General features: G+C 53.2%; 6 protein-coding genes across 6 annotated transcripts; 2 read left to right on the forward strand and 4 right to left on the reverse strand.

Annotated features, from left to right (window-relative positions):
• The first annotated feature begins 1370 nt into the window (after positions 1-1370).
• On the forward strand, positions 1371-4193 carry PV07_02905 (uncharacterized protein). The gene is made up of 2 exons (XM_016389555.1): positions 1371-1897; positions 1951-4193. Exons 1-2 carry the CDS (start codon positions 1542-1544, stop codon positions 3902-3904), a joined length of 2310 nt encoding a protein of 769 aa, XP_016251457.1. The 5' UTR covers positions 1371-1541; the 3' UTR covers positions 3905-4193.
• Positions 4194-6237: 2044 nt separating this feature from the next.
• PV07_02906 (uncharacterized protein) lies at positions 6238-7551 on the reverse strand (the record flags this gene model as incomplete). Its single annotated transcript, XM_016389556.1, has 1 exon — positions 6238-7551. One exon carries the CDS (start codon positions 7549-7551, stop codon positions 6238-6240), a length of 1314 nt encoding a protein of 437 aa, XP_016251458.1.
• Positions 7552-8178: 627 nt separating this feature from the next.
• Positions 8179-9392, reverse strand: PV07_02907 (uncharacterized protein; the record flags this gene model as incomplete). The annotated part of the gene is made up of 2 exons (XM_016389557.1): positions 8179-8547; positions 8571-9392. The coding sequence occupies 2 exons, from the start codon at positions 9390-9392 to the stop codon at positions 8179-8181; spliced, it is 1191 nt and encodes a 396-aa protein (XP_016251459.1).
• A 666-nt stretch (positions 9393-10058) lies between these two features.
• PV07_02908 (uncharacterized protein) lies at positions 10059-11861 on the reverse strand. The gene is made up of 3 exons (XM_016389558.1): positions 11417-11861; positions 11217-11333; positions 10059-11167 (listed from the first exon to the last, which is right to left on the reverse strand). The coding sequence occupies exons 1-3, from the start codon at positions 11480-11482 to the stop codon at positions 10559-10561; spliced, it is 792 nt and encodes a 263-aa protein (XP_016251460.1). The 5' UTR covers positions 11483-11861; the 3' UTR covers positions 10059-10558.
• A 263-nt stretch (positions 11862-12124) lies between these two features.
• On the forward strand, positions 12125-14151 carry PV07_02909 (phosphoglycerate kinase). The gene is made up of 2 exons (XM_016389559.1): positions 12125-12680; positions 12730-14151. Exons 1-2 carry the CDS (start codon positions 12615-12617, stop codon positions 13915-13917), a joined length of 1254 nt encoding a protein of 417 aa, XP_016251461.1. The 5' UTR covers positions 12125-12614; the 3' UTR covers positions 13918-14151.
• PV07_02910 (uncharacterized protein) lies at positions 14149-14564 on the reverse strand (the record flags this gene model as incomplete). Its single annotated transcript, XM_016389560.1, has 3 exons — positions 14149-14182; positions 14247-14349; positions 14411-14564. 3 exons carry the CDS (start codon positions 14562-14564, stop codon positions 14149-14151), a joined length of 291 nt encoding a protein of 96 aa, XP_016251462.1.
• Between the last annotated feature and the right edge of the window lie 805 nt (positions 14565-15369).

Genomic DNA, 15369 nt, shown 5'->3' on the forward strand with positions numbered 1-15369 from the left:
TCCGTCGAAGTCGAAAGGATGCCGACAAGATTTAGAGTTGTCAGCCTGATGATGGGACCTGGTCTTCGGGGGACGCCACCAAAGAGGGTTGCTTGGTGAAGCCGCCATGGTCAAGTGGAGGCTCGTGAGGGTGAGGTAATAGCCAACTCGCTAGGTGGTTCCGGAAAGGCTACGACTACTCATCAGGCCTGCGCATCGGGGAGCTCGGTGGCGGCATGGTGGACGCAAGAGCTCACTAAAATACGAGGCCTCCCGCCTAAAGCTCTCGGTGCTAGGTGATGGGCGTCTCAGCTCCGGGCGCAGAAGCTGCCCAGACCCCAAGATCGGCAAGTCACGGCACGTGAAGCTTGACAGCGAATGATTAGGCTTGAATTCCTGCAGCCGGCAGCGTTTTGGTGTTGCCGCCCTGCGCCGTCCCGTGCGGGGGCTCCAACACTATTCGCAGCCCACACTGGCAATGAACAGCGCACATCAAACTCAGCATCAAACCGTCCTTGAACCACATACCAGTGTGGATGCAACCCACAGACCGAACAGGAAACCCGTCACCTCACCCCATCGCCCTCCCCATTCCTTGTCAGCAAAGGATTGCTCGCTCGATTCCAGGGTTCTCACAAGAGGAGGGAAATAATACAACAGAAAAGATGACTTTCCTGATGGCGCACAAGAGGTAGACCACCGAGAAGGACTCGATGTGAAGGATTTGACAGATGCCACTCCCATTGCCGCTGACCTTCTGAGTCGTGATGAGGCTGAGCTCTATCCTGCGGTACGACTACTCTCTATCTCTCCAATTATGGTTGTCCTTCTGTCTTTGTCATCGATTACGGCCCGGAGCATACTCCTCTTGACCAATCCGTGGGGGCTATATTGTTACGCGTCTCAGTTAAAGCTATCTTTTTCTGGTGAAAGCACCAACGCCAGCTGCAGCTCGACCGAGGGGCTTAGCTTGCCCCAGCCTTCCTTTGCTGCCCGCTCTTTCGAGGCCACGGCCCTTGGGCTCAGTGCATGCAGTGAGCATCCTTGCTTGCTCCCAGAAACCCTTGCATCGCTTTGCACGCTTCCCCAATCAGGCAGGCTCATTCTTGCGCCCGACCTCCCGTCTTTTTGTTATTTTTCTTTCTTGCTGCTGGCTGTGGGGACTTCGCTTGCTATCCTCGCCCTTCTTGGGCCAGAGTGCAACCAGCACTCATGCACGACCATCAGCACCCTTGTCAATCGTAGTCTGGATCATCACTCTTCTGAGATATTTGTGGATGGCTGGTCGAGGAGGCCCTCAATGGCGGAAAAGAGCCCGAGGACGCTGTCTCTCCGACCTCTTCGCCACAAACTAGACTCTTCTAGCCGACGTGCCATTGCCGCAGGGACCACGATCATCTGAGCCGTTCATGTATGGTAGTAGTGGGAGGCTCTGACTGGCACCTTCACCTTCCTTGGAGCCGATGGAAGGCCGTATCTATAGCCTGAGGGACGACCTGAGCCTCGTGGTTCGATTTTGAACTCTACCCCCTCGAGGTCAGTTTCAAATCGATACAGCAATCATGTTGTCCCTACTACAATGCAGCGCGTGGGTACTTACCCTCTTTGGCTTCGCTTTCTGTGACCACAACTCTGCCAACATAGGTCTCTGGGACAGACCAAGAGCTGCTCTGATCAGAGACAATGTATATCTCGAAGGTGGTTATATGCAAACTGGAATCTATGTCAATGGCACGTGGAATTCGTTGGAATCCTCCACCTCGTCCGAGGGCTTTTTGTACAAACTCAGCATGCATGACGCGTTTGATACCACCAAGGCCAACCCCGCCGTATTCCAATCGATCAATGAGGGACCCATCAGCAATTACTACCTTGATGGATATATGTTCGCCGACTATGATGAGTTTTACGCTTACGGGTAACTTCCTTGCCTCCTACTTTGTTGCGCCATGAAGTTGACACTTTCTCAAGGGGCATGTACTACACTTCTGGAGACACTATCACAGACCGCACAGTGAACGACCCTCTGTACGATATTCCCCCGGATTCGAACATCGTGGCAGGCGTGCCCAATGTTGCATACTCCCCCCAGAGTGGGAGTTTCATTAAAGACATAACAAACGGCGCTGGCGCTAATGCTCCGAGTGAGAACCTCAGCTTCTACTTCAGCGGCAAATACAATGCAGATGGCACGGCCTTCTCCTATTTCGACCCACCAAAGGACTATTCCCCATGGCTCATCAAGGTTGACACCAGCCTTCAAGGCCACGCGGACTGGTCGCGAGAGGACCTGACACTCAGCGACATCACTCTGCGATCCGAAGGGGCTCTTGTCTGGATTCCTGCCTCAACACAAGGACTCCTAATTGCGATTGGGGGTGTCGTCTATCCTGCAGATTTGAACGGGTATCTCAAGACTGACAACGCAACCGACATCACGGTGGCGAAGAGCTTTTTGACCGAATTTCCGGTGTACGATATCGGCTCTAGCACATGGAGTACCCAGAAGCTTAGTCCAGGATCTGCAATACCAGATGGTCCGCTGGCACAATTCTGCACTGTTGTCGCATCCAGCGCCGACTATTCTCACCATGAAATCTTTGTCTACGGAGGTTGGGACAGCAACGGAGGCCTCTCGAATGGTGATGTGTGGATTTTGAGCGTGCCTTCCTTCACATGGATCAGGGCAAACGTTGATGGGACCAGAAGACAGGGCCATGTCTGCGTGTCTCCATACCCCGACCAAATGATTGTTATTGGCGGTACGGGAGATTATGGAGCCGGATTGGACAGCAACAACAGCGTCGACGTCTTCAATCTGAACGACCTCAGCTGGACAGGTAAATACGATCCCGCTGTTCATGATGACTACAAGCCCGCTCCGACCGTAGTCAGCGTCATTTCCGCGACCCCGACCGCGAGCGGCATGTCTTCGCAGGTCTCCAATTGGTTCGCTCAGGCGTACAACAAGGACCTGATCAGAACCTGGGCCCCTTACAATGCAACCACCACCACGACGTCAACGAACACTGCCACGAACACTCCGACCCCATCACCGCATCACGACAGGGGCTGGGTCGTCCCAGTTGCTGTCACCATCCCCGTTGTGGTTGGTGTTGCCTTTTTTGCCGGCCTCATATTCTTCTGCTGCCGGAGGGCAAGAAAAGACCGCCAACAAAAGCAAGAGGTATCCGAAGCGAACAACAGGAAGAGTGGTATCATGTCGTGGTTGCGGTCGACATCTTCAGGAGCGCCTGGCAAAGACGTTGGAACCGAGTCATCCGTCACTGAGGTGGACCATCCTCACTCTCCACCATCGATGGCACAAATTGCGCCTCACGAGCTTGAAGGGGGCTACTTTGTCAGGAGTGATCCAGGAAGTAACCAGGAGCGCTGGTCATCATCTACACCTGTGCGATCACCTAGAGCTGAATACGATGGCCCGGTCGAGGGTCCAGACACCGAAGTTCACGAGGTTCATGGCTCTTCTCGAATCACCCGCCCTGACGACATCAACTATGATATTCGTAACATGACCATGTACCCGCCTAGTTTCGTCAGCGGTGGCCAAGGTAGGGCAATGGGCAGCTCTTCAGTCTCACAATCAGGAGATTCCAACGCGCCTGCATCACCAAACACCACGTCAGTAGGCATCGCAAGCTCTGGTTTTGCACCCATTCCCGAGGGCGAAATGGCACTGGGGAATGAGCACACCACGGGCTTTGACAGAGCGATTTCACCAATTGATCTCCGGCGGGACTCGAGACCTGCGCATGAGCGCAAGGCCTCTGATGTCAGCAGCGCTTCATCGCTGCCATCACCAGACGGTGAGGATCAATCCGCTCTCCCAAACAGGCCGAGAGCTTCACGAAGCGTTTCCGGAGAGGATATCGATATAGGGGAGCAGGGGAATCGCACGATATAATACGGTGCCTGAGTGGCCAGAGGACTTGAAAACCGCTCCCATTCTCTGCGATGGATTGTCTAGAGATATCACAGGGCTTTCATTGACATTTTCCTTACGTGTTTATGACTGGACGACACGGGTATGAGCGCGACGGAGGCAATGAGTTGATAGCAAAATAATCTTTATATGTTTTATTCTGTGGACTCAAAGTTCCGACCTAGGAAGCTCATAGAGCGGTCGGGTCTGCACTGCTGCTAGCAGAAATAATATCCGTCAACAAAATCTCTGTCGAACAGGTTTCGTCGGCTGCAAAACTAGAAGCATTGGTCGCATGCCGTAGAATATGTCATAACGAGTCTCGGTGTCCCCTTGCGACTCACGGGCTGTCTGGATACCCATCACTGGAACCGTCTGTCTTCTTAACCCATCTCTTGTCGGATCCACATATATTGATTTGTGAGTGCATTGAGTAGGCTTAACTTTGAGAGATAGTTAGGGGTGGCAAGGCTGCCATTTCCCGGCAAGGCTGAAACTCGGACTTGGCGTGTTTGCTGCTTTTGTCACAACTTGGACTGCATCATTGCCCGGCCTGCTGCGTACGCTGCTTGGAATCAGGATATACTGCACGCAAACCCGCGCCAACATGGCCGACGAGGATCGTCCTTCGACAGAGGGCGTACAGACCGGTCTGCCCCTCGACCCGTCCTCATTCGACGCTGATCCCCGAATCTCTTGGTCGAAACTCGACAGCAAATTCATCCTCGAGACCGAAGAGGGCAACGAGTTCGAATGGGACACTGCTCTGAAAAGATGGATTCCAGTGGTAGGCTAAAATTCGCAAACATGAGAAACCTCCGAGAAAAAAAAAATTATATCGCGCCCTCCATGATTTCCGCACAACATTCTTGCACTACGGTGTAAGCAACAGATTCTAACCTGCTCCATGTCGTGTGTCTTCGTTGTAGCTGGACCAGTCACTCTTGGACCAACAAGGCGAGATCTACAAGGTTGCAGGGGTCGACGAGGATGCGGCAACTACATCACAGAAGAAGAAACGGAAACAACCAAACGGCGATGAGGTACGTGGATCTGACCCCTCGAGGTATATCAACGGCAATACTAATCGAGGCTTGAGCAGTCTGGCAACAAGTCCAAGAAGGCTCGAGTCAATACGGCCGTTTACGTGACCTCGATACCGCTCGACGCCGACCAAGAAGAGATCGAGCACGTCTTCTCCAAGTGCGGCGTCATCGCAGAAGAGATCGACTCCGGCAAGCCACGAATCAAAATGTACGAGGACGACAAGGGACAGTTCAAGGGCGACGCGCTTGTGGTCTACTTCCGACCCGAATCGGTCAATCTCGCGGTGCAGATGCTCGACGACACAGACTTTCGGTTGGGGACAGAAGGACCCATGGGCAAGATGCGAGTCCAAGCAGCAGATTTCTCATACAAGAGTCAACAAGACATCCCGGCGAAAACAAGCAAGAGGGAGCAAAAGAAGGTCATTCAGCGGACACAGAAGATGCAGGCGTATGCTCCACCGAGGCAATCATGGGACTTCATGCTGATCGGGCGTGCAGGAAACTCATGGATTGGGACGACGATGACCCGCAGGCACTTCAGGAGACAAGCTCGAAGTGGGACAAGGTCGTTATCCTGAAGTATATGTTCACACTGCAGGAGCTAAAGGTAAGCCGCGCTTCCGCAGCAGGCTTAGCGATGGCAAAGACTGACAGGAAACCAGGAGGACCCTGCGGCGATGCTCGAAATCAAAGAAGACATCCGCGAAGAATGCGCAAAGCTCGGCGAAGTCACAAACGTGGTTCTCTTCGACAAGGAAGCAGAAGGCGTTGCAAGTGTCCGATTCTCCAACGCACAGGCTGCTGCCGCCTGCGTCAAGGTATGTGGTGCTGGGCCCCCCCTTTCCACGGTCGATGCTAACTTGGAGGACAGCTGATGAATGGAAGATGGTTCGATGAGAGACAACTGGAGGCGTACATTGCGACTGGTCGCGAGAAGTTTAAGAAATCGAGCGATAAGAAGGTCAGCTTTGACGAGGACGAGGACGAGGAAGAAGCAGACGAAGGGGGCAGATTGGACAAGTTTGGCTCGTGGCTGGAGCAAGAAAAATGAACTGCACAACTACGCGATGGCTATTGATCATTGCATCAAGACTGAGCTTCCATCAATCGGGGAGAACCATCTTCACGGGAGAATTCCAGACAACAGTCCCTTCCCGAGCGCAGAACTCGATCAGGGGGGTGGCCACGATTGTGATACTTGGAGTAATCGAGAATAATTGGAACAAAGGAGGCCGCCTCTTCAACCTCGATCTCGCCTCGAGCTCTTCATGCACTGAAGGACCTCTTGATGTGATCCGCGCCCTGCCTATTTCTGCCCCGCCTCCTGCTTCCAGGACCAGCAGTGCTGTCTTCGGAGGGCGCGTTGTCTTCAATCTCGTCGCGCTCCGGGATGGTGTCCAGCACGCCGTGGTCATCAATCTCGTGGTCCTGGACGCCTCCTTCTCCTTCATCTCTTGCGGAGTCGTCTCCGCCGGCACGCTCCTCGCCTTCATCCGACGCCCCAGCTTCGGGGATGGTATCGAGTCTCGTCCGCGGAAAGTCCTTGCCGCGAAGTTTGCCTTTCGTGGTGTGCTGATCCTTCGCGCGGTCATGTTCTCCCTCTGCCGGTTGGTCTCGCGCAGGCTGTTTCTTTCCGACGGAGTCAATGTCCAGTTTCGGGAGCGGGACATCCTCTCCCTTTTCGAGACTGGCAATGTACTTGTTCCATTTGCGCCGGTCGGACCACCATTCCCGGAGGCTCGAGTACGCCTTCCTGCTGGGCTTGGCCAGGACCACGAGGATTTGGTCCCGGCACATCCTTTTCTCCAGCAGCTCGGACGCATAGGTATCCAGCAAAGCCCATTTCTCGTCCTCCTTCGGCACGCCCTCCACGTCTTTCAGGTGCTTTCCAAGTTGGGCAAGTTTCTTCATGGCCGCCCTTGGGCATGTCGGGCGGTCAGGCGTCGGAATGGTGCCTCTGTATTCCTCGGCCGGTTCGTCAGTGAAGAGATTTATCCAGTTCTTCTCAGAGGTCATCCACTTCTGTTCGCTGACGTACTCGGAACGTTGCGGTCTCGAAGGCAGGCGACCTTCCAAGGTTCCGGCACAAACATTGAGGGGAGTGAAGAAATCTTTCCAGACCAGACGAGCCAACTCCCGGTCTCTTTTGTGCTGCCACACCTCTTTCGAGGGCCAAGGAGGCAAATGGTCATTCAAGGCGTCAGTGCGCATGCCAAACTTCTCGATCCGGGACGCGAAGTTGCCTGGTGAGAGGCGCTTAGAGCATCCTTCGCCTGTCTTGTCCTTTACACCGTGAAGGTGCAGTTCACTTTCTCTAAACCTTTCCTTAAACCACTCTCTGCGCTTGTCGTAGTCGGCCATCAAGTCGTCCAGGGTTGGCGGAGGGCCTGGCTGTGCGTCGCTCCCTTTGCCCGGCTTCGGTTTTTCTGTCTTGGGTTTGACCCCGATGGTTCTCCATTTGCGATGCTCTTCATAAGGCGGCCAACGCCCTTCTGGTTCCCATTCCCAGAAGTCTATGGTACCAATTGAACGCCCGGTCTCGTCAACATCGTAGACACCGAAATTGTCAAGATTCTGCATGTAAAAGGCGAATTGGTCATTGGTAGTTCTCCATACGCGACAGGACCTGGGTTCTAAATTGAACTCGTCTGGTAGTTGTTTGATCACCTTCAATCATTGTCAGTGGATTCTTTTGGTTGAATGATTGTCTCTTTTTTTTTTTAGCAATTCTCAAAGGTCAAGATATGCTGAAGACGTTGGGCATCCGCCTTGAGGACACAGTCATGGCTGCCACAAGTTATGTGTGGCGGGATTGGAGGCGATGCCATCGAATTTGAACAACCCTAGGGGAGGAAGTCCACAGGGAAGAGCACATGGGACAGTCAACGACGTACCTCACGGTGGAGAATGTTACCCGCATCATCTTTAACCTCCTGCAGATTCCATTCAAACGGCCGGGACACCAAGGGGGCTTTCGGGTCTGGTGACTCAAGGATCTTTCGGAGACGAACAGTTTCATATCTTGCATCCGTTCCATCAGATGCTGGAGTCCATAGCCCACAACACGACTCGATTTTGGGCTCTCCCACACAGTATCTCCGCTGAGCCGACAGGTCAGCCCCAGGGCCATTGCAATAGTCACGATAGTGTGCTAGAGCTACGATAGCATCTCGTGGACAGCTATGCGTCGGTACAGGAAGGGTAGGATCAAATGTGCGGGTCATTCGGGGCCGAGAATCTGAGGGACCGACCAAGACGGATCCCCTTGGTGTTGGCAAAGCTTGTGGCGAGGTATGTGATGAGGAGTGCGATAAAGGCTGCGAAGACGACCGTGACGAGACCAGCGACAAGAACGAACTGCCTCGAAAAACATGCGTCACCGTCCCATGGACCTGGACGTTGAGAGTTCCTGGCTTCGTGAGAGTTTCTGTCAAGTAAGAAACAATTGCTGGTCCTGATGTACTGGAGACTGGACTGGAAGCGGTCGTTGAAGATGAATCCGAACTTGGGGTTATAACCTTCGAAGTTGGAGGCGCCGGCCTTGGTCCCAATGACATCGATGGAGCATTTGTTGGTCTGTTTGTGAAGGAAAGGCTCACTGGAGGTATTGAAGGAGATTCAGCTACAAAACTGGCGATAGACCCGGCACTAGGAATCGCCAGTGACTCTGAAGGAACAGTTATAGCAGGGCCAAGGATTTGTCCTCCAAGACTGGTAAATGTCGGTACTAACGTCCCTGGAGCGACTGGCGGTGGCATTGGGGTAGGGACAGGTGTAGGAATAATCACAGCGCCCCCTGCGACTCCAGGGACTGCTGGAATTGCCGCCACATTTGGTACCCCTGGAGCGGCTGGAATCCCTGGTATGACTGGTGCTCCCGGTATTCCTGGTACCCCTGGAACTCCCGGTGCTGCTGGGATAGGCACCGGCACCGCTGGAACTCCTGGTGTTCCTGGGATAGGCACCGGCACTGGTAACGGTGCTGGATAGTTCCCTCCAGCGGCACCTTTAACAATATCGCCAGCAGTGCCGACCACTTGACCAGCGACTCCAGCTCCACCATTCACAATATTGCCAACAGCGCCAGTTACGCCGCCAACAATGCCTCCTATGTCATCAAACGGGTTTGGCAGACCGAGCCCACCAGAGACGACCTGTCCACCAGGCTGGGCTGGTTGAGGGTAGGGTAGAGGATAAGCGGCCGTCGGAGACGCTGGCCCTACCAGCGCTGGTATAACATGGGTCACAGTGACGGGCGTTTGGGCGACCGTCCCGGCCAGTAGTGATGTGTATAGGTTGGTAATGATGGTTTCCGTCGTCAGTATCGAGGTGATAACAGTCGCCGCTTGTGCAAAACAGAAGGGATATGTTGTGCAGACGGCGACCAGCAGGACACTGTAGACAATCAGAGGGAGTTTCATAACGGTAACCTTTGCAGAGAGCACCACGTAAAGTTGATTGCGGTTGAGGAGGTATCCAAGGTCAAGGTCGAGGAATTGCTAGGGGATTTCGCAATTCCTCTGCCGCAGGGACGCTGCAGGCTTTTTTCATACTGACATAAGTGCCTGCCCAGGATATAGACTTTGGTTAGAGGACCTAGTAACGCTTTTGTTCCAACATACTGAGATTCGATCCGACGAACCAGCGTTGCGCTAGGGAGATGGTCTTTGAGAAAACCAGCGAAAAGCGGAAGAAACTTCGAAACGTTGGGGAGCGGACCATTAGTGACAGTGACGCTTGCAAGGTGATACATATGGAAGGCATGATAGACTTTGAAGGAGCTTGTATAGCACGACAGTAAAATTTGCGAGTACCAGCATGCTCCGAAGAGTTTGGATTTTGCATTTGGAAGCCCAAAAATGTTAGGTTTCCAAAGGAGTGGTTGAACTGCTTCACCGCCCGATCCTACCGGAGGGTACGCCATTCTGTCAGCGTGCATCCGTCTCTTTGCCCTACGGTAAGTTAAAACAAGAAACAGGGGGTTAGGATTGTTGGGGAGGAGGCGGGATAAGAGAAAGAAGAGAGAGATGTGGTTCGGCATCAAGGACAACGGCAAGCCCAGCCTTGGGCCAATCATAACCAGGATAGCCTAGTGTGTCTGGCTCACACAAGGCTGTCAGCCGCAGCCTTGTCCAGCCATTCCCGATCAGCGACCAGCTCCTCCTGCTCTAGCGAACAGACACATCCCGGTGAGGGAAAGATAGAAAATGCAGCGCCGGTTTAGGCAATTGCTTGAGGGATACCGTAGGGGGATAACGGTGGGCGATGAGACTACGTACATAATCATAAGATGCCGAAGCTGGAAGTACAGTGACCTCTCGTTCACCCTGGCTTCTGTATTTGTTGAGTACGTTGTCTGAAGGGCATAAGCTAAAGCAAAGCAGGCCTTTACAAGTGTCCTGTGCTGAGCAAGGAAAGGCGGGAAGTCTTCCCACCGAGATGATGAAAACGACGAGAATAGATTGATGCTCCATGGGCTTGCGCTCCGACCATGTACAATTTATGAATCATTGTTCCACCTCAAAACGCCGCTGATGCTGATCATGGGTATCTAGTCACTGATGGATGTTGGAAGGCATGACCGTGGTCACTGGAGAGCTTGTGCTTCATCGTCGCTCGAATTGGTCAAGCTGAGGTAGGCTGTCCAGGCGATTCCCACGGTGCTCACGAACGGAATCTGGAATCGAAGGGGCATGACCCGGAAGTTGAGGATCTGTACGGCCGGCCAGAGGATGTAATTGGCTCTCAGGGTGGGCAGATAAACGTCCTTGAACTTGGTCGCAACCTCCTTCTTTCCACCTCCTTCGGCCACCGTCATGAATGTGAAGAAACAGCACAGGCCAAACGGTGCGAAGATCAATTGATCCATGGCCACTCTCTTCAGTGCTGGAACAGTGCCACTCTTGGGGGTAATAGGGAACCATTTCGTGAGTCGACCAAACCAAAGGAACTGGATTGGAGCCATCAAGAAGCCGTAAGACATGAATCGAGTCAAACGTTCAAAGTCGAAAGGTTGAGGTCCGCTGCTTCGAGGAGAGAGACCAGGCGACAATCTTGCGGGCTTTTCGTTTAGGTCCTCGAGCTCGACCCCGGAAGAGATGAGGTAACTCGAATCAGTCGTGGTCGACAGCATGGCCTGTCTCTTTCGAACTGCAGTTATTGATTGTGCCACCGTATCTGCAATGCCACCAAGAATCTGTTCCGCCTTCAGCCATCATCCAACCGCTACAGGTTTATCCACATACCGCATTCGTGATCATGGTAGTGAGAACAGGTTTCTGGGCATAGTAGGAGTTGAATTTGGTGATGAGTCGGGCAGCCATTGATAACTCGACGAGGAAAAGGATAGTGTGTAATAATGGCTGTTGAAGAACAGGAGAATGTCAGCTTCGAGCACGGAAAACAAAGGCTGTGGAATTTCAGGAATCAAAGGAGGTTGACGCACGATTCTGCCATATACATAAGTGCCGTTCAACCACGCCAACGACTTCCGTCTCGAGGTTTCCAGCATTGTGAGGAGGAGGAAGTCGGAGAGGAGGTGCGAAAATGGACGAGATGAGAGGTCTGGAATATTGTGGGAAGATGAGGTCAACGAGTTGAAGTGAGGGACGTCCGTGACGCCAGGGTCTTAACTAGGGCGCAGGCTCCGGCGGACAAAGCGCCAGTCGTTTGGATATGTCGCGACAGTGCTGAAAGAGCGAGGGACGCAGTGACGAGGGGGTGTCTTGTGCTACTGGCAATCAAGGTTCTGGCTATTATCCGTCAAAGGTCGTTAGATGCTGTGCGCAACAAAGTGAACGAAAGTGTGAGGTTGGTGGTTGACAGCAAACACTAAGGGGGCCATGGGCCAGGCCTGGAAGGAAAGGGCTCGCTAGGCTCACCAGGCTCACCAGATGCCAGAGCTACGCCTACACAGGAACTGAGCCTCGATACGTCCTGCGTTTCCAGGGTCTGCTCGCCGGAGTGTCGGAAGTCCGCATGACCATCTTCCCCGCCAGTCAGCATCGACACCAGCCCACGATGGCCCATCTTGCCCATCCACCTGATCTGATTTATACCTGGGATTGGATTAGAGCAAATGGAGAGGAAAAGATATTGTTGTGGTCGCAGATGGGATTCCCATTTCTCTCTTCCGTATAAATATCGACGAGGGGGTGGCTAGGAGCAGAGTCGTCAGCACAAGTCCTCCGGTCCCGCGACGGCTGCCTTCATGTGCAAGGTGCATGTGCAAGCTGGACTGGCACATATGAGGCATGCAAAACACCCATTTTCTCGGCGAAGCAGCAAAAGCTTCAAATCTCATGCAGGCCCTTGAACAAGCATACTAGGCGAGAGCGAGCGATGGCTGAGATGCTGCTTGCTAACAAGTTAACCCCCCCAAACGGCCTCAAGTCAAGCAGCCTGTGACGTCGGTTGCCGATGCACCTGCGAGCCTGTATTTTTCCAATCACCCCACCAGTTCCGTTGTATTGAGCCCAACCCGACTTGACCCCTCCGACAAGTGCCAATAAGTTCAACAGGTCAGTCGTTTTTCTGTGCACAGTTCCGTAGCTCAACCAAAGTTCATATTTTTCTCTCTCTTCCCTTCTCACATTGAGCAGCGCTTCTTTCTGTTGCCTCATTGTTACCCGGCCTATTTCAACATGTCTCTGTCTAACAAGCTCGCGATCACCGACATCGACCTCAAGGACAAGCGTGTCTTGATCCGAGTATGTCTGGTTCACATGCCATCGTCCTGTTCTTGCTGACCGGTTTCAGGTCGACTTCAATGTCCCGCTTGACGCCGACAAAAAGGTCACCAACAACCAGAGAATAGTGGGCGCTCTACCTACCATCAAATACGCCATCGAACATGGAGCCAAAGCCGTCATCCTCATGTCCCACCTCGGTCGCCCGGACGGGAAGAAGAACCCCAAATATAGCTTGAAGCCGGTCGTCCCCGAGCTCGAGAAGCTTCTAGGCAAGAGTGTCATATTCACCGACGACTGCGTTGGTCCTGAGGTGGAAGAGGTTGTCAACAAAGCCAGTGGTGGCCAAGTCATCCTGCTCGAAAACCTGCGTTTCCACGCCGAGGAAGAAGGGAGCTCCAAGGACAAGGACGGCAACAAAGTCAAAGCCGACAAAACCGCTGTTGCCAACTTCCGGAAGGGTCTGACCGCGTTGGGTGATGTGTACATCAACGACGCCTTTGGGACCGCTCACCGAGCCCACAGCTCCATGGTCGGAGTAGAGCTACCTGAGAAGGCATCTGGGTTCTTGATGAAGAAAGAACTCGACTATTTTGCTCAAGCTCTTGAGAACCCCAAGCGGCCATTCCTCGCCATCCTCGGCGGTGCCAAGGTTTCGGACAAGATCCAGTTGATCGACAACTTGCTCGGCAAGGTCAACATCCTGATCATTTGTGGCGGCATGGCTTTCACGTTCAAGAAGACTCTGGAGGGTGTTAAGATCGGCAACAGCTTGTTCGATCAAGCCGGAAGCGAAAAATGTGCCGAGCTGGTGGAAAAGGCCAAGAAAAACAACGTCAAGATCGTCCTACCCTGCGACTATATCACTGCAGACAAATTTGACAAGGATGCCCAGACTGGCACCGCGACGGATGCTGAAGGCATCCCCGATGGATGGATGGGTCTCGACTGCGGCGAAAAGAGCATCGAACTGTATAAGCAAGCCATCGATGAGGCGCAGACGATCCTGTGGAACGGTCCTCCGGGAGTTTTTGAATTCGACAAGTTCGCCAATGGCACCAAACAGACCTTGGATGCCTGCGTCAAAGCAGCCCAGTCTGGGAAGATTGTCATCATTGGTGGAGGTGACACAGCAACTGTCGCAGCCAAGTATGGGGTGGAGGACAAATTGAGCCATGTGTCCACGGGCGGTGGTGCAAGCCTGGAACTGCTGGAGGGCAAAGCTCTGCCAGGCGTGGTCAACCTGTCTAGTAAGTAGTCTACATCCTCCATGATCGACGACGCGCACGATTGATTGGTATCGAAGCAAGCGGTACTGCGAGACCGAACCTCTGAGGGCAATGCAAAACAAAGACAGTCCATTGTTGTATGATAGTTTTTTCTCCTCCCACGAACTGCTAGAAGGGAACATGCCGTATCTTTAACCATTGATGCCCTCGGTCCATGATACCAGAACGCCATGCAATGCACTGCTCTCGCACAACAAGCTCTATTTGCTTGATTCGACTTTCTTCAGCTCCTCCCTGTGTGACAAAATCAGCCTCGTAAAATTGCAGTGGTGATGGCACAGTGTTGTCCGGGACTCACTTCAGTTGCTTGCTGAAATCTTCGTTCTCGTCATCATCGTCCCAGCTCTCTTCCCAGAGATGAGTAGTCCCGCCGGGTACTTCTGCGTCTTCCTGCGACCAGTCTGTTCGATATTATGTCAACATGGACCCCGTTCTGTTGCATTTTGTCTGCGCGTTTCGTACCTTCGACCGGAAAATCCTCAAACTCGTCGTCTTCCTCGAGCATGGCCGGGGCTGGATTCGAGGCTGTCTTGGATGCTTGGGCGGCATCGACTTCGGTCTTCTGCGTCGGTTGCATCTTCGCCGTTGGTGCGTTGGAGGAGCCGGACGAGGACATGGTGTTGTTGGAAGGTGAGCGCAGGCTGCGGGTCAAGTACGTAGGTAGTCTCTTGCGGCGAATCGCGGTGGCCAAAAGCAGCCAAACAACTTCTCCCTTCTGGAAGTAGGGCAACCTGTGGTCGGAAATAAATGCAGACTCTTTCTCTAGCAAGGGAGATTCAGCCTTGGTTTGGTGCGATGAGGGAATTGCTTCGAGTCGTCACTGTGTACAGGCCAAAAAAATTAACGAATGAGGAATGCTGATGTACTTTGTGGCCCGTGCCAGTCGGTAGTAGTAGTGAGGTGTGCTTTGAAGAGCGATCTCTCAGCCTGCGCCTGCTGGGGGAGTCGTGCGGCCCTGTGATTAGCCAGCTCTGGACCGTTGCGGGCTCGGATAGCCAGGACGCTACTAGTGGCCAAAGACAAGCCTTTGTAACAGGCACAAACAGGCACAAATGCAGCAGGGCATGCGATGGCGCAGCCGCAGCACGGCGGCCTCAGACGGGCATAACACGCAAACTCCACAGATCCTGCCTGAATGTTCGTCATCATTTGATCCTCTTGAAGGCAAAACACCTCAGCTCAATTGCACAACGAACCCATCTCCGTAGTATATGCCCGTTGGTACTTTCTTTTGCAGCCAGCACGCGGGGGCCGGAAACAAAGTAAGCTCGATCCTCATCCTCATTCTTAGGCTGAAATCTATCTCCCTCCTTGTACGTCTTCTCTTTATCACCCCTTTCTTCCTCTTTCTCTTGAGTGCTTCATATTGGGAGGTATCTTGTCCTCTATCTGCTTGAAGTACTTGATATCTTCCAATATGA

This window comes from Cladophialophora immunda, assembly GCF_000835495.1.
Source record: "Cladophialophora immunda strain CBS 83496 unplaced genomic scaffold supercont1.2, whole genome shotgun sequence".
Taxonomy (NCBI): domain Eukaryota; kingdom Fungi; phylum Ascomycota; class Eurotiomycetes; order Chaetothyriales; family Herpotrichiellaceae; genus Cladophialophora; species Cladophialophora immunda.